General features: G+C 33.0%; 1 protein-coding gene across 3 annotated transcripts in view; it reads right to left on the reverse strand.

Moving 5' to 3' along the window:
• Nucleotides 1-156: 156 nt before the first annotated feature.
• Nucleotides 157-18,873, reverse strand: part of LOC105249188 (neuronal acetylcholine receptor subunit alpha-7) — a 182,794-nt gene continuing 164,077 nt past the window's right edge. For all 3 annotated transcript variants that reach the window (XM_025410176.1, XM_025410177.1, XM_025410178.1), the window contains 8 exons: nt 11,024-11,204; nt 8,520-8,595; nt 6,518-6,712; nt 4,243-4,329; nt 3,542-3,651; nt 2,316-2,424; nt 1,634-2,034; nt 157-1,265 (listed from right to left, as the gene is read on the reverse strand). In XM_025410176.1, coding sequence (XP_025265961.1) covers nt 1,098-1,265; nt 1,634-2,034; nt 2,316-2,424; nt 3,542-3,651; nt 4,243-4,329; nt 6,518-6,712; nt 8,520-8,595; nt 11,024-11,204 — 1,327 coding nt within the window. In that variant the 3' untranslated portion in view covers nt 157-1,097. The remainder of the gene's footprint in view (nt 1,266-1,633; nt 2,035-2,315; nt 2,425-3,541; nt 3,652-4,242; nt 4,330-6,517; nt 6,713-8,519; nt 8,596-11,023; nt 11,205-18,873) is intronic.

Raw genomic sequence — 18,873 nt, forward strand, 5'->3', positions numbered from 1 at the left:
GTAATCCCCGAATTTTATTATTTGTGTGTGCTATTTATTATATATTTTTGCGAATTTCGAAATCAAAGTATTTGAAAACTTTGACTTTATATCAATTTTTAAACATACTACCATTTATAATATTTCTTATTTATTTTATATAATCATGTATATCATTTAGGATTTATACTTTTTTCAAAGTTTTTCGAGAGACTCTCGAATCTTTACATTGATTCGTAATAATATTACGAAATTCATTTAGACTGTTACAAGGATCTTAACTGATTAATCCTAACTGATTCTTGTGTACATTCGGAGATTTCTACATCGTATTAACCTTGGGCTGCATCCGAGTATTTTTAACACATTGGCAAATCACGCTTCCATACGTATCGTCGCTCGTATGATGTTACGTGCATATGTGTATATATGTGTATGTGTGATACATCCCTAAGTAGTAGTCGCGGAGGACAGACTCGTCTCGATTCAACCGATTACGTTTTTACCTCGATGAAAACGTAATTGAATTCTGTACAGAACTATATAATCGTTTAATCTCTCGCTCGAGAAAATGTACCATTTCAGCTATACAAGGCGTTCGGGCACCTTGTTCGACTGCTCTCAGGGATGCGTGTAACAAACCAATGTACATGTCTTCGCGTACGTGTGTCTCGTTTTCCCGCGTGTCCCAGTGTACGTGTCTCTTTGCTCTTGCGCGCGCGCGCGAGCTCGCGCTGTCTTGAAAACGGTGTGTCAACGTGTTTCGCTAAGGCGTCCTCGTGGGATAATTATACGATAAAGTTTTTTACCGTTATTATTACGTAATTATTATTAATACTATTATCGTTATTCTCATTATCGATAGCGTTATTATTTTCATTTTTACTGGTATTAGTATATATATCATAAAGAAACGAAGTTACTCCCCGTATTGCTTTCTTCCTAACGCGCAGGTCTCCGAAACGAAGCGGCATGCGAACCCGAAGGCGAGCACCCTCGTGGCCGACCCGGCGGAATCCGGTTAACGGGAAGGGCGGGTGCTTCGCTGGCGCGAAGATGCCCGTCGGCGAGATCCTCGTCAGCCCCGGAACCACCGGCGGCAGACTGGCTTTTCTGAATCACGTGACGATAATGTGCGGCGCCGATAGCAGGACGGTGATGGTAGCGATGATGGTGAACAGAGTAAAAATGATTAGGCACATCCTATCGATCACCATCGCCGCGAACTTCCAATCGTTCGTGATCTTCGTGTTCTCATCCTCGGCCTTTAGCTGATTCGTTATTATCTGAAACGAGACATTGCTTTTTCGTCGAGAATGCAACGATCCGCTCGCATTCATCTTTTTACAATTCTGTTTCCAACTTTAGATATTTGATACGTCCAACTGCTCAGAGTTTTGAAAGATTTTGGGTTTGAATCTATAAAATTATTTTGATATCTTAAATTATAACAATCTTTAAAATTTAGAGAGATTCAGTTAGGTTCTTATAACTTGCTGAAAGTTTGAAGCTTTGCAGTCTATTCACTTTGCGACTATACAATTTTAGAGTCTTTAGACCACAAAATAAAATTAATTAAATAATCTCAAAATATATTTAAAAGAAATAACTCCTGAAGATGTTTCAGGTCACTCGTCAAATCGTTGGATCGAACCTTAATTTCCTTCAGGATTAGCACAAGCTCGTAACGAGCGCAGAAGCACGCGTTCTGGAGTATCGTTTCGACCTGCGGCCCTGACGCGTCTTGGGGATGTGGGTGATGGTGCGGCGTATGCGAGATCTGGTGGCCGGGGTACGATGAATGCGGCAGCGGCGTCGCGTGCTGATGGTGCGGCGTCGTAGGTGCGTGGCTGTGATGATGATGGGGCGTCGTGTGTATGTGACTGTGACCGTGACCCATCGCGTGCGCGTGATGCGGCCCGGGCGTGCTATACACGTTGTTCAGCAGATTATTGTGAGACGCCAACGCGTTGTCGTCCAGGTCCAGGACGTTTGCCAACAGGGACTTACTACTTCTCTGATGAAGCTCCAAATCGCCATATGACTTGCTCGCACCTGGCATATCCAAAGAAAAATTGTTAGTCGTTAATATAGAGCCGAATTATATAATTATAGTAATTATGTAATTATTAATACAGTGGAGGGAGAGGAGAGGGGGGGATTAATTATTAAAAAGAAAATGCATTTAAGTACACTTTTGATGAGAAGACAGTCATAAAAAAAATTAAATTATATTCACAAATGATATTGTGATCGGCATAAATTGTCTAAATTTAATTAATTAACATGCTTCTATTTAAAAAGGAATTTTTTTTCTACTTTTACGATGATCTTACCCGTTACCGGAGATGGCTTTTGAGATTTTTGTACTTCCTTTTCTTCTTCTTGTCCTGGCCTCGACATACGAAGTAGACAGGGCAGCCAGTACAGGAAAACTACCCTAATCTGTAATTTAATGCATTTTAATTAATGAAATAATTCAATATGCATAATTATTTATTGGCGTTACTATAATAATGTGATCAAATTTCCAAAATCGCAAAAATGCCGACTTTCAAGAGGGAAGCTACATTTACTAATTCAAGTTAACTTGCGCGCGTAAGTTAACTTCCGCTTGCGGAAATCTAATCGCGCAAGTAATCAATCTCCAAAATTTACATCCTAATTAAAATGACGTCTGACGAGAAATTCGATAATGCAACGTGATTTAGTACCGCAGCGCCCATTCGGCAGAATGGCCCTTAATTATTCGCCTATAAAATTCCCGATTTATCCGGAATGTAAAGAGAGCGATGTATCGGTCCCAGCGATGGCGTTGTATTTTAATTAAAACCATAATTATCTGCCGATATCTGTTGAAGTCGTACAGCACCGGCAATGAATTAAATTGAATTTTAATAAAATATTGTTTTTGTCGTGTCTCTTGCGCGAATAAAAGTAACATTAATAAATTGTTTGGCTAGTACATTTTATAAACATAAATCCAGAAAATACATAATATTAATTAATTCTAAAAATAATTAAAAAATGTACTCGGATAAATCAAATTTAGCCAAACAAGGTCAGAGACCTTTAATAAAATTGTGTGTAAGTTATTGTGTTAGCTATCGATTTTGCATTGACAAGTTATATTAACATGAATTTAACCGATTTATCTTATAACAATAAAGTATTGTAATTTAGTTATTCGCCTCGTCTCATTATTTTTATTCAGTTATTATCATCAATTTTGCTATTGATAATTTATACGATTCTCGATGAATTGTATTTTTAAATTTAGAATATCTTATAAATAAATTATGTATATATATATATATATATGTGTGTGTGTGTGTGTGTGTGTGTGTGTGTGTGTGTGTGTGTGTGTATGTGTGTGTGCTTTTTATAAATTATATTTTTTATATTTCTTGTACATAATAATAAAAAACTATAAGTTAACTTGTTATTAACTAGCTTGCAATGCTTTGCTTCTTATATTTTCACATTGTAATGCTAGCCAACTAAGTAAATACTGGCTGCAGTGTTGTTAGTGTCCGCTTTGATATCAATCAAAGTAAATTACCCATTCAGACATTTCGTGGGAGTCAGAATTCCGATGATGATAGTTTAAGATGAGAATTGTGCTGACCACGCTGCTGGCTACCATAAACATGATGCAATTGAAATACGTTCCTGAAAAGTATGAGAGTACATAGTATAAGAACATGATTTGAAAATGAGCCAAATTACCAAGCAGGCGATAATTCTAATATTAAATATTGCCCGATTAGTGTAAAATTCAAAGCTTGTTAGTTATTTTGACATGATGTATCTCTTTAAGTATTAAGTAAACTAGTTGAATTCACGCGTTTCTCTTTATATATATCAAATAAATATAATTATATTCTCTCTCAATGATTTATTGCGATAATAATATCCGAATATTATAGATAATAATATCACATTTATATTAATTTTCAATTAGTCTTAATTATTTTATAATTATAAATTATAAAACGGTATATATTACATAACATGATGATATGATAATTAGAAAAACATATTAATTCCAATAATAAGTCAATGAAATTTAATTGCATGTCTTGCCTCAGGTGTTTCACAATCGGGGAGCACATCCCAGAAGAGTGCAAAGATAAACCCTTCGTTCCTTCTTTCCCTATATTTTTCCACTCGAACGATTTTCACGATATAGGTGATCAGTCACGCTCTGCTTTCTCATATTGAAAAATTAATCATATTGAAAATCAATTAAATCGAGCTTACCTAAAAGCGGTACAGCGTCAGATGTCGCCGGCATTGTCTCGGCAACCATATTCAGGAACACAGTGAGGGACAAGAGGATGGTTACTCCTATAAAAGAGGTTCGTTGGCTTCGATTAATTATCGAGTGCTTCGAAGAGGTGGCCAAGCGAGATTAACTCTCGGCCCTTGAACGCTCGAAGAGCCTTCAATGCGTAACAACACCATGTTGAAGGTGCTTCGAGTTTCATCTCAAAGTGTCTCCGACCTCGTCGCCACGAACGCAGTAACAGACAGTCGCAAAAATACTCCTCACATTTCTAGTTTGTAATTTCTTGAGAAAATAATCATTAAAAATTTTGGTATAAAAGTAATGTAAATTAAAAATAAATAGTATAACACTTTTTTTTTATTTTATTAAGCATCTTAAATAAAAGCCTTTGAAAATGACGTGCTCATGCAGAATCTAAAGTATCTTAATCCGTCACTGTGCTCGGGCTTTGAACTCATTCGCGAACTACGACGTCGCGTTAAGGAGGCGCTTTCAAATTATTTAGACTTTCAAAACGTCGCGGCAGGTGCCTCATCTAAATATCAGATGTTACTCGAGTTTTCTCGAAGCTCGTGATATAACGCGTTGAAAAGTGCTCTCAAATCCCTTAGAGACGCGGAGATCAATTGCGGTTAAAGAATATTGTTTTTTCCTGCTTGTTTCATTATTTTCTCAGAATGGAACGTTTTCATTTCTTCTATTATATCCGAGAATTTGCATTACACTGAGGTCACTAAGACAATTTGGCTAATAAAATGATATATATTTATTTTTAATTAATTTCTAAATCAATAATTAATTCTGAAAAAAGATTATTATTGGAAAAATTTCATATCGTTCTATTTATAAATGTTAAGATGATCGCTATAGGGCGACATTGTTGTGGAGAGACGTTATTATCATATCTCGATCTATGAATAGCTACGAGCTTCGAAGGAATTCGCAACGGAGACGATTGCAATTGCTCGACATTGTCATTCCATTGTCGCCGTATCTCCGCGTCGGCGACGGTGATTGTCGCGATCGCTTCCGAATTCGATGGAGATTCACAGTAACGGGCTTCCACGCTCGAAGAAACTCGACATCCTGAATAGAAGGCTCGCCGAAGTTCGCGCGCCGGGACGTCGTTTCAATCGGGATCGAGGGGAAATCTAATCGCGTAAACGCTCGATGCGCTTAGCAAACTCCAGTGCATGACTCTAATCACGGGAGCGTTTACACGGTAGTGCGAGGTGAGGGGAGGTAAGGAATCGGAATTATGCAGCTGAGTGGATTCAAGCTGTAGGAGGCAAAATTTCTACCGAGCATCCGGCTTCTCGGTGAATTCCAGGACTACCACACTTACAAGATAACAATGAAATAAATTGTGTCATGGATGCGCTAACGTAATCATTTTCTATCCGCGCTTCTACATCCATAATGACATTACAACTACGCGTGCAAGAGAAAGTCTAGAATCACTTTATTGCATGTTTAAGCATGTCGGCAATAAAGCTATTATTTATACTTTTTCTGTTGGGAAATTCTCTATCAAATTAATCGCCACCAATCGATTATTTGCCATTATAGATTTTTCATTTTGATTTAATTCGATAAACTTCTTAGTTATTTTTAGAGAAAATAGAAAATTGTTGAAAAATTTAATAAAAAGTGCTGGTGAAAATCATACAAATATAAACATAAATTTAAATTAATTATATAAAAATTAATTTTTATATTTAACAAGAAACGGAATTAAAAAAATTTTTCATATTCGAGGAAATTTGTCCTAAGAGAGTTAATGTTACAAACGTGCTGTATAAGAGATATAAATTTGCATATATAAATAAAATTAATGTTACAGAAGTGAATCCCAACTTGTTCATCTCAATTTGATACAGAACTCGTACAATCGATATTCGATCGTTCTTTATTGAATTGCGCGGTGATGCGAAATCGTATTCGCGTAAAGTTTGGACTCGAGTTTTCGTATAGTACATACGGAATTTTACCGGTTCTAATTTCCACGTCGAAACTCGATAAAGTCCCCGCGGTATTTGATTGCGGAAGAAACTCACGACGACGCGGAGAATAGTTTCTTCCCGGCGCGGCATTCGGATGCGGGGGAATCCGCCGGAAGTAGGTCGAACCTAATCGCGTAAATGTCAGATGTTCTTAACAAACAGGGACGTGCCTAATCGCGAGAGCTCGAATTTACGAACTGTCGGGAAGGGAATAGTGCGAGTTTTGCATCGAGTTGAAACTTGCCGAGGGAGAGCTTCTCGCCGGAATCGGGCGGCAGGGTGAACCCGAGGACGGCCATGCTGGCAATTAAAACGCACGGCACGATCAGGTTGAAAAAGTAGTAGAGTGTGCGTCTTCTGATGATGACGACAAAAGTGATGTCTATGTACGGTTCCGGGCAGCAATTGTAGTAGATTTCGTTCCTCTTACCAGGTACCCCTAAGCGAGACAGAGAAATGGACATTAATATTATATCAATATATTATTTTTTTTATGTTAACGTAACTTTTAATTGTGAAAACAAATAGCCAGAGTTATGAGAAAAAAAAATGTAATAATCTTTCCATATTTTTCTAGATAGAAATATATAAAAATCATGCATATTACAGAGCTTATATATTGTTAAATATTGAAACAGAAGCTCGCTATTTCGCAATTTCGAAATTGAGAAGTGGATATCACTTTAAGATCGAAAAGCTAATGGATAGCAATATCCAACGAACATTTCAAGCGAATAATTTTTTTATCGCTTCGTGAATGGCTCTCAATAGCGAATACACTTGAAATTTTTATTCAAATTAAAATTCTCAAACGGATATTCAATTTAGCGCTTACACTTATGACATCGCGCACACGTGTAGAAATAATCGATACTGTCAATAAAACGAAATGCGCTGTCGAGCGTAACAAAAGATTGCCGGAAGCGAAAAATTCCTCTACTCCCTTGAATTATCTCGTGTAACAGGGCAGAGAAAAACGGATTCTATCTTACGCTATTCCTCCGGGTACAAAACGGTGCGCTCTGCTGCAGCCGTAGTTACTTAAGATACATTTCTACCGCGAGTCTCATAACTTGGGCACATACATTACACGTGTACACCGACCTACGCTATTCCCACGCGTAATGCATCGTACAATTTTTCGAGAGATACACGAGATATGGGAAGCAAATGTTCTTGCTCTTGCATTAGAGTAACGATAAAGATCCTACGTATCGGTGCATCTCTCGAAATCATCCATAACGAATTTATCAAGTGACATATGGATCGAACAATACATCATAATTATGATGTTCTCTTCTCGAAAAATAAACCAAATGTTTCTATTTTTGTGCTACATTTCCAATATAAAGTTGTACTACATGCATTTCATACAAACACGAGTTTATTTTTAAACATACATTTTGATAATCTACATATGTAATTAAACAATAGAAAATAATTATAATTTTTATTTATTATAAATATTATTAATCGAAAGTTGTCAATAACCAAAATTAAATTTTATATCTTTTTATTAAATCGTACTAAAATATATAGTCTAGTAAATTTTGAAATTTGACAGGGATCAAATGTCCATTGAAAGCGGATTCCGAAAAAATAAAATTTATTGTCTAGATTGTATGATTGTAATCGACAGCATGTAAATGTTAATTTAAGCACAAGTTGATTTTTGATATATGCGAAAACTAATTTTTGAATTATTGACATTAGAATAAAATTAATACAAAGGAATATTTTATTTACGGATTGAAAAAAAAAATTCGCGTAAATTGTATATATGCATATCTACCTATGTTAAAATAAATATTCATGATGGAAAATACGAAATAAATATTTGCGAATGGAAAACTATAACTTAAACTTTAATTTTCAATAAATTGTCAGGTAATTATTCAAGGATTGTGACAAACTAATATTCGCTTTTCAAATGAGACGCTTCGTTGTAATTCCGACACTTTACCGATCGCCCGTGTGTATTCACCAACGAAAACACTAAACTTGGGGCGCGCGCGAAGGGAATCGCGCCGTGTCTCTTCTCCTCCTCCCCGTTTGACCCAGATACAGGCAATTTTGACAGGGACAAAGCGAGGATCAATACCGTTTCCGATTTGCGAAACGATTGATCATCCGCCCGTGGCCGTGCAAGACTTTAGAATTGCTAATCGGCCGGGAATCACTTTCGGTGCAAACTATCCGGGCGTGGCGACAGTCCCCTTCGATAAGGACTGTAAAAACTAACTCACCCAACAGATCCCACTCGCCGTTAGTGATGAAACTACTGATGTCACCCCCGTTCTCGTCCTGCAGCTGCAGATCCAACTGTCGACAATTTATGACGGTCGATTAGAGAAAACTTATTGCAATCGCACTGCATATAAGACAATTGTTTTGCCTCAAAAGCGACGGAAAAATCTGATGAATGATTCAGATACGGCAATTTATTCTTTAAAAGAAACGTCATAAAATTTATTAAAACGGATAAGAATTGGGTGTTTGGATGTTTACAGAGTTTAAAATTAATTTGTCATTAATATTAACCGTATCACTTCTGAGATATTTTTTAATTAAATTATATCTTATTTCTAAAACTATTTGAAAATATTCTTATTTATTTGCACCAAGTACATATATGTAATCAATTGAAAAAATTTGCTTCATTAAATGAAAGAAAGAGAAAGATTCAGAATGAAAAAAAATATATATAATATATAATGTATCTAAATAATATTGTTATTTGTGATAAAATTGCCCTGTCAGGATTTTCATTTCATATAGTCAACTTTGTACAGTTTTGTTGATGTAACTCATATGAATTTATGCATATTTACGTTGGCCAATATGAAGCTCTAGCAATCTTTCGCAATTTCTGCGCGTTTGAATATTGAAGCGAAATTTTTTTTCTCGTTGACGTTTGGGCGCAATTTACGGTGAATTAATATCTGGGTGCGAATTGTTAAGTGAGAATGGACGATTAAATCGAAAAGTCTGTTTTGCATTTCGTTCGTATTCAATTGATCGAACCGAGCTCGGGAAAATCATGGCGAATTTCGCTGTCTCTCTTGCTTTTGCGTCGCGCTTCAATTACGTTCTGCTTATTGTCTTTCTTAATGAACCCCCGAGCGTTCTCGAATTGCCCAGCACCGTGTAATTCGCATCTTGAATTTTAATTATTCCGAAGTTGCATGCTCAACAATTAAACTCGCCGCGTGCATTAGTCGTATGGTAGAAACACATGTTACCACGAGAAATGGTGTTAAACTTTTGTCATTATAATAGCAATATTATAATTATCATAATCAGATAATATCATCATATTATTCAGCTGTACAGCAATCATTTTTTAAGAAATTAAATATATATTTTTAAGTATAAAGAGAGAGAGAGAGAGAGAAAGAGAGAGAAGGAGAGATTCTTCATCATCAATTTCGTATCTCTTTTATAAAAAATATTAACATATAAATCGAAAAATATTATCCTTTTATAAAATGTAATTTTATAAATTATTAATGTTTAATTATTTATTATTAATTATCTAATTATTTATATTTCCTTTATCAATTTGTTTTAATTTAACATTTTTTACACACGAATTATGGTTTAAAAATTATTATATAAATTCTTTCATTTTTTACAAAATTCTTTGAAATAATATATTATAATTATTTTCATGATATTTATTTAAAATTTAAAAACATTAAAAATATGTTTTCTTTATATATATTGAACTGTAAGAATAAATTAGCGATAATAAAAGGTGGAAATTTTGGATATTGTTCTCACATTCATTGTCCTCTAAACATATCTTCCACAATTCTCAAATTTCCTGCAATTTACCCCGAAATGGCGTTTGCTGCCCACGCTGTTAGTGATGTTTCGACGAAATGCCAAATGCATTTTACGCCCGTTGCGGTATTCCTAGAATGCGTAGGAATAGCCATATTTCTTGAACATTTTCCAGAAATGCTCCAGAATATGCGTGTATATTGATGTTCTCACGAAAAATTCCGATAAAAAGAAATTAACAAGATATAAAAATGAAAAAATTTACATCTGATATAAAGAAATTTACATTCCGATAAAAAAAATAACAAGATATAAAAATGAAAAAATTTACATCATACTGATATTTTTTGTCGCGTGGCTGAGATAATAATTAAAAAAAGCAAGATAATTTTTTTTTCTAAAACAAAAATGTCAAAATATAAATTAACTTCATCTCGTTCAATTACATTGTAGAAAGAAATTATTTATTACGCTCTCTTTTTCTCTGTCTCTTTCTTTATATATTTATCATTCCGTATAGAAGATCGCACATCATATTTTTGATCGAAATAAATAATCATTCGATATACTTGAGAGAAACGGGAGCAAGAACGCTTTCAAGAACGCTAACTCAACTTGTCGGGGATGGCGGAAAATGCACAGCCGTTGCGCGATCGGAGTACTTTACTTCCGTTCCGTTCTTAGGAATTTCATGGAATGTTCTCACGAACAAATCTTGCATTGGCAAACAGTGAAGATTCTCTCTTCTCCTTCTCTTTCCCTCTCCCGCCTGTTCTCGAGTGCTAATCAAACTCTTCGACGCCGTCGCTTTAAATTATTTCCGCGTCTCGCGTATCGACGAGAAGTGCCGACGTGCTTCCGACAGATTGGAAAATTCGTAAGTTCGACGTCAATGTCGGGCGAACATATCAGGGAACGACGATTGGCTGACCCAATTCCGGTAATGCCTATCCCCTATGCTCACCTGAAAGCCGTCGTACGTCCAGGAGCCGAATTTCATCTCGCAGCGCTGATCATCAAAGGGAAACCAGGTAATGTCTATCTTGCAAGTGCTCTTGAATATACCGGGCGGCACGTACAAGCAGGTCCCATTGTCCTTTACGACGACGTTCGTCGGATAAGTGCCGTCAAAGCCCTCGTCGGCGCTATAAGAAACAACGATTCACGTTAATCTTTCATTGATCAAATGTAGCAGATTTTTAATCGCTTGATTCGATTTCGGTAAAGAAAACTAATTAAATCAATTTGTAGATTTTCAAGAATTTTAGACATTTGTTTCATTTAAGAAAATAAAGTTGCATGTATTTAATTATTGCTATATATGTTCAATAAAAATTGGACCATATAATTTTCTTACATTGAAAAATATAAGGCATAAAAATGGACCATGAAAAAAATATATTTTTTATTACATTTATTATATTGTGATGAAAATTGTCTCTTTCTTATTTTATATTTTTTTATTGCCTTTATTATTTATTATGAAGAGAGAGAAATCCTCCTTATTATTAATGTAAACTCGTTACATTACAACGGCGCTAGTTACAGTAATTCTTTGTTTAATTTTATTATATCAAACGCGCGCATTTTTTGTGATTAAGATAATTCCTGAACACGTGTGAAACATTTGTTTTTCTTTACTCAAGAGACTAAACAATATTGCAGAACATGTGAACGTAAAACCTAATATCAGCACTGATGTCCCCGTCGGTTTATCCCTTCTCTGCAATAATTTAGGGATAATTCAATTGTCCTTAATGCTACTCCGTTACGAAGGGAAGCAACGACTACCTCTACTCTTTTATAATTAATATACGATGCAATTAATTCAATCTTGTATGTTAATGTCTATTCGCAAAATTACTTACTGATGTGAAAAATAATGACATATTTCTAATTCTACATGACCAATTCTAGTTTATTAAACTCACAAAAAGCATAATTTTTTTGCAATTTTTGTAATAAATAAATTAATAAACAATTATTGTAGATAAATAATGCAATATAACAATAATCTCAATTATAAATATAACTTTGCAAGTTACAATAAATTCAAATAGATTTTTTCTATTCAAATTTTCTATATAAAGACAAATTTATAACATTTTATTATGTATGTTATATTTTTATATATATTGACATATCAATTTAGATTCATTAAATGTTGTGCTATCGATGACCAATTGCTCTGAAATTTCGCTATACATGTTCAGAAAATATGTTGATAATAAATAGTCGTTGTAAAAACGAGCCGCCATCGTAACTATAGAGTGGCATTTAAGTGTGCAATATATCCTGACATCTTGTGCAGAGAGAGTAAAATAAATTACTGCGAAAGCAAACATTACTTTTGCGGAATATTCTTCAAAATTTAGATTGTGGAGGAGAATTTTTATAGAAAATTCAGTTTCTCGTACAAAAGCTTAAGAATGAGTTTTCATGTCGCACAATTGCAAGATTGAAAATGCAAATATAATTTTGAATAAATTGTGGTATTAGGCAACATTTTAAATATTTACAGACTGATGCAACATTTATACTTTTTACTGATGTAACATTTTCTTCACAAAAATAGTGAGATTAATTAAACATGTTATTTATAATCCTATAATATACACAAAAACTATCAGCGTTTATATATAATCAATAAATTTAACTATAATTATGAAAATATATGACTAGTCAAATAAAATTTCTAGTTTATTCGTGTAGATTACCGTTAACGACAATTAATATTTAATTAAAATTCAAAAAGTGGGAAGAATGTATCACGGAAATCTCCTTCTCAAAGGAAAGTATATCTTCTCCTTTGATTTCATTATACATTTAAGATGTCTTAAGATGTCTACTAGAAACAAATTCTCGTCCCTTCTCTACTTGGATTTACCGCAACTTACGACGACGTACGGTTAAACTTCCAGACGGCGTCACGTTAAAGCAGACTCGAATAGACTAGCAGGAGCTAATTATGGACGAATCTACCCCAGGCCTTTGACGTCCTACCTCGCTTGTCCTACACCCCTTTCGATTCTGTTCCATTTGCGTTAACTAACAGGACAACCGCCAAGTTTTCCTATATAGTCGGACGTCAATTGACGCAATTATTTTTGCAGTTTCCACCAGAGAGAATTGATTTTTTTATGTGTTTTTTTTATATGTTTGCGCTATAGAAAAAATACTCAACAGTTTTCATTACTAGAGCAAATCGCATAAAATACGTAAAGTAAGATAGTTTAATTAAATTTCTTTTCATCATATGCCACTTTGTTCTTGTCTTGATTACCCCGTTAATTTAGAATTATACAGAAATTTTTAATTTCCTAACGATCTCTCATGATGACTGGCTTTCTTTTCACTTAATAATGTGCACAGAATTGGAAAAAGAGTGTAAATAAGAAAGATAATTGTCTATTCGAGCGAATATTTAAATTAATGTAATAATTAATAAAGAAACTCTCAATTAATGCACCTTGATTTATTTACTTTTAATTGAAGCCTATTAACGAATACGAGAGATTATTTTTGCATTTGGAATCGTCGATCAAAACATTTACTTTAGATAATTCAAATAAACCAGTTTAAAGTAATAATTAAAATATGTAAATACAAATGAGTAATGTTAAAATGCAAATTAATTTTAATATATTGACTTTATTATATGCTTGATCTATGCATTAAAAATAAATCATTTTGTAGAGTATCGGCCTCGGAAGAAAAATTCTATTATACTATTAAAAATTCTATTATACTATAGACTTAGTTTCTTAATAATACGCGCCGTATATTAGGTTTTCTTTATTTAATCAGGCGTATACGAGCTCACTTGGCGAGAAAATATTAGTAGGAAAAGGTCGGCGCACTCAAACCGCATTACATTGTACAAAATAGAGTATTCTACCTTGAGTGCGTGCCTTGTATGATAACAAGAACGGTCTAAGAGAAGTTCGCTTGCGGAATTCTTGGGGCTACATCTTTGTAGCATCACCGCATTTTGTTGCATTATTTTTATGTAATCTTAAAATGAACTGCAACTTATTCCAGGAAATAATAAGAACAAAAAAATATTTCGCCATTCAGTTAATAAAATCGTCTTGGTCGGAAATTCTTCGTAAGTTTATTGTTTATTTCGTGCGACAGCGCGAATATTATGAGAACAACACACCGTGAGATTTTAATTTAAGATTCTTTTACACTAGATTACATTTTCACTTAATTATCATTTTTTATCTGGAAAAATAACAAATGTAATTCCGTGCGATATTTAATTTAAAAGTATTGTTAAATCCTAGATTTGTTTAATATCTACCGAAAGTTTTAAGGACATATATAAAACTCATTTTCTTTAGTATAAAAAAATTTATAATTATGATACGGAATAATTATTACATATATCCTATAATTTAAGAATAAAATGACAACGCTGTTTTCTAAAATATTACAGAAAAGATTTTTGTCAGCGCTTTGACTATATTCTCTGACAATTCCGGATGTGCTCCACTTAATAATGAGAAGAGGTAACCTCAGGTTCTCCCTCTCGAATACTTAATGAAATCGTCACGAGATTTCCATGAATCGAGGTGGATCGTTCATTCTCGAGGCATTACTATCCCATCCTTATCTCTCCCGCGAGAATAGTACATCAATGAGTAATACGACTTTCAACAAGAAAGCATATTTATTTATGATCATGAACATTTCCATTTTTTTGTAAATACTTTTATAATATTTATTTGCAAATTGTTGATAACTTATTTTCTTATTTCTTATTATTATAATCATTGCCAATTAATTCCTAAATTTTTAAAGCTTGCGGTTTAATATTAATTATTTGATAATTTTGCCTCTTGCGAATGGATACTTATTTAATTAACATTTATGCAGCAATAATAATATGTATGTATTATATGTATGTATTATATGTTATTCTGTTGTCATAAAAGTTTCAAATTTTTTTTAAGTTTCATTCATAAAATTGATTTATGATTTAAATTAATTAAATAATAATGATGACATCGCAAAAAATCAATTAATTAATAACAGATACATTTATGTTTTACATAAATATTATACATAGATTCTGTACGTAAATACTTTTGTCTTGTAATTAAAAATGTGATTAATATATTTATGCAATTGTACACAATAATACTATAAATTATAATAAAAGATTATAAATATAAAAACTGTTTTATATCTAATTATAGAAATGTATATAAAATTTATAGGAATGTATATTATTATATACAATGTACATTTTTTGAAATTATATGATACAACTTTTCCCAATAAAATTAACTATCAAATTTCCTTCATTTACATCGAGTTCACTCGATACTCCCACGTGCATCGTATTACTTATCGTAAAGATGAACCCGTTATCACAATAGCAACGTTTCGAATACCGTTCTGGAATTCTTAATGAAATGGTCTCGAAGTTTCTACAAATCGATTCACCCACTCTCTCAAGTGTATATATATATATATATATATATATATATATATATATATATAAAACATCATTCTTCATTCTTTCCGTTTCTTAATCGCTCCTTTGGGAGCTACCGTCTGAGGAGAAAGCATAATCGTGAATGAAAATCGCTCAGACGTGCGATTATGAATATATGTACTCGAGAATGCGGCAATAAAGTATTGAATCAGTGCAAAAGTTATACTAACTGTTGAATGGCGTTAAAGTCCATAGAACATTTTTGTATTTTTAATATTTGAAAGTTCGAATATCTCGAGATGCAAAAATATATAACTTCAAGAATATTATTTGCGAATTGTAAAAGTTGCAAGAGAAGTCTATATATATGGATCATTGAAAAGAAGTTTCATCCTGAATTTTATCTCTAGTCATGATTCTTGACGAAAATCACAAAAGCAAATATATGCTTAAGAGATACTCGATTCTAGCATTGAAGTTACAAAATATGCTATCGAAACTTTTTCGTTCGCGTAATTGTATTTCTAGTTGGAGCGAACATAATTTCTCGAGCTGCAAACGCTCGACGTAAAACGTCACGAGACTCTCGTTCGGATCGATTCACGCTCATTCTACACGCCTTATTCCTTTCTCGCCCTTAGTTGCTCGCAATCTCGCAGAGAAATATGATTTTGAATGGGATGCAACGGGGCAATTCTACGAATATAAGGCGGTTGAACGGTATACATAATACAGTCTCAGTCGCATCCGAACGACAAAGGATTGGTTGGAACGCGGCCAGTTGGCCACAACCCAGTCCGTTATTTCATTCTTTTCGGATCTACCCTCTATACCACTCGTCTCGTACTCACTACCCCGCAAAATCATCTCGAGTGCATCCCGTGCAGTACCCAGTGCCACACCCACCATTACCATCGTCATCGATAACGAAGGGTGTTTCATCTCTCTTTCGTTTGTTTTGTGTCACCCAATAAATCGCGCCAAAGAACGTACTGGATGGTTTTTGCTCGGATGAATTTTTGCTTCGATTTTTTATCATTTTTTATCGATAACAGATTTCTGTAATGTAATGTGCAATTTTGCACAAATTCGCATTTTAGGAAGTAAACATAAGTATGAAGATTATGAAAATATAGATGAGTTTTGAATATTGTTTTTTTTTCCTTTTTCAAGTACACAATTTTATTTTAGCAATATTATTATCGCACTTTAGCTATTTTTTATGGTATGTCCAGATCTTTTTTAATTCTCTCCTATACATATATTATATGTATATATTATATATTATATATATATATTAAATATTACATATTATATATTATATATTATATACATATATTATATATCATATACATATATTAAATATTATTTTTATACATATATATATATATATATATATATATATATATATACATTCTTCAACTGCTCTCGTTATAAAAAAATCTTATTAATAAATCACTATTTATATCATTATCACATAGTACACGATTTTCATGAATTTAATTTTAAAATTTAAAAATTAATTTTAATTTACATTCTTTTACTTTTGATTTAATTAAATTCTTTTGCGTCTATATGACTTTTTTTATTGGAGATGAAAAAAAATAATAAAGATTTATCACATGCGTTGAAACATTTTAACCGAATATCGTCAGCCTATAAGAAGATCCATTATTAAAGCTCGCAAAATGCTACGATACGTTATTATCTTCCGCTTTCTGTTTTTGCATTGCTTTATCACAGTTCTATCGTTTTCATTTTCGCACAAAAGTTACGTATGCGAAAAAATGTTGAGAAACAGAAAAATGGGTCGACCGTTTATGCGTTACTTTGTGCGAACGTTCGTTTAACGTGCACGCTCGTGAGATACCGGCAAACAAGAGAGTAATAAATGAACGTATGAGGTAAAAGACCACGCGAGCATATTGATTTTGCAAGCAATGTAAGCGTTATACTCGTTCAGCTCATCCACACGATCAATCTTGCCGGTTCTACATTTAATACCACATGTATATTACAGTATTACGGAAGTTATATTTTGATAGAATTGGAGAATTTTTTGTGTTCTGTAAATTGATTAATAGCACATTTCAAAAATACTAAAGTTTTTAAAAGAAGAAAACTTAAATCGTACAAATTTAATTTCAAATCTTATTTATCATCATCTATCTCAATATTTTTTGCACTTTATAATCTCGTATATATACCTTTTTTAAATATTTTTGAACTTTTTATCAATAAATTACAAATAGTGCAAATCTTGAAATCTGATGAAGCATCTTACGAAGACATGAAAATAGAGTAATGTGACGAAGAAATGAAAATAGAGTAAAGTGATGAATGACTATTGAAAGTACTTTTTCAATTACTATGAGATAAAATTAATGGTTGCAAAATATATTTAGTATATATATTGTATCATTATTAAATTAATTTTTAATTACTGCAAATGTTCTACAAAGAACAGAAAAACAGGATTATCAGGATTATTCTTTTTATCAACACATGTTTTTGTTACCAAATTTTATTTTATTTTTTTAATGGATTTCTGTGATCAAAATGTATCGATATATTATTAATATAGTATTAATAAAAGTTATGTTCTGTTCAAATCTAAATAATTCGTGAATCATAATATTCGCTAACGAGACAAATCATACTGAAACAAGACCCATTGATTATCATTGTTAATTATCATTGTTAATTATAAACCGATAAATTTGCAATTGTTGATTAGAACAGAAATTAACACATTAGTGATTCCAAAAAATTCTCGAATTTTTGTATTCGATAAAGTTTTATTACGTTTTTGCTGCACTTTATTGATTCTTGTACTTTACTTGATTTGTCGGCGTCCTGGCGATAATTAGAAATTTCCCGCAATTGCAGCAATTATCGTCTCGCGGCATTCTGAATTAAATTGCCATTTCGTCTGATGGCAATGAAGCCATTGTCGATTTGAGACTCACTCGTACGATGTTACCTTTGCGGATGTAATCGCATTATCCCGTTATTGCCTGACATTTGGCACAGTCTTTCCTCAGATAATTCGCAAAGATATTCGCAGTATCATCTCGTGACCGAGATTCTGTCGACGTCTTAAGGTGAGAAATGACTTTACATATATTCGAATTCTTCCCTTTCGGAAAATTAACTCTTTAGTGGAGATATAAAAAATAAGCATAGAAAAGCGATAAAAAATAGCGTGGAAAAGACTTATATGTCTTTGTGAATTTAATGCATAGTTACGCAAAAGAAATATAGTTACCGTTTAATGTTTAACGAGATTCATGCTTTTATTAGCAACAAAGTTACAAAGTTTAAATAACCATTAATGTAACAGCATTCTTCTTACTGTGAGAAATTTC

The sequence above is a fragment of the Camponotus floridanus genome, unplaced genomic scaffold (assembly GCF_003227725.1).
Source record: "Camponotus floridanus strain SB8 unplaced genomic scaffold, Cflo_v7.5 scaffold3, whole genome shotgun sequence".
NCBI lineage: Eukaryota > Metazoa > Arthropoda > Insecta > Hymenoptera > Formicidae > Camponotus > Camponotus floridanus.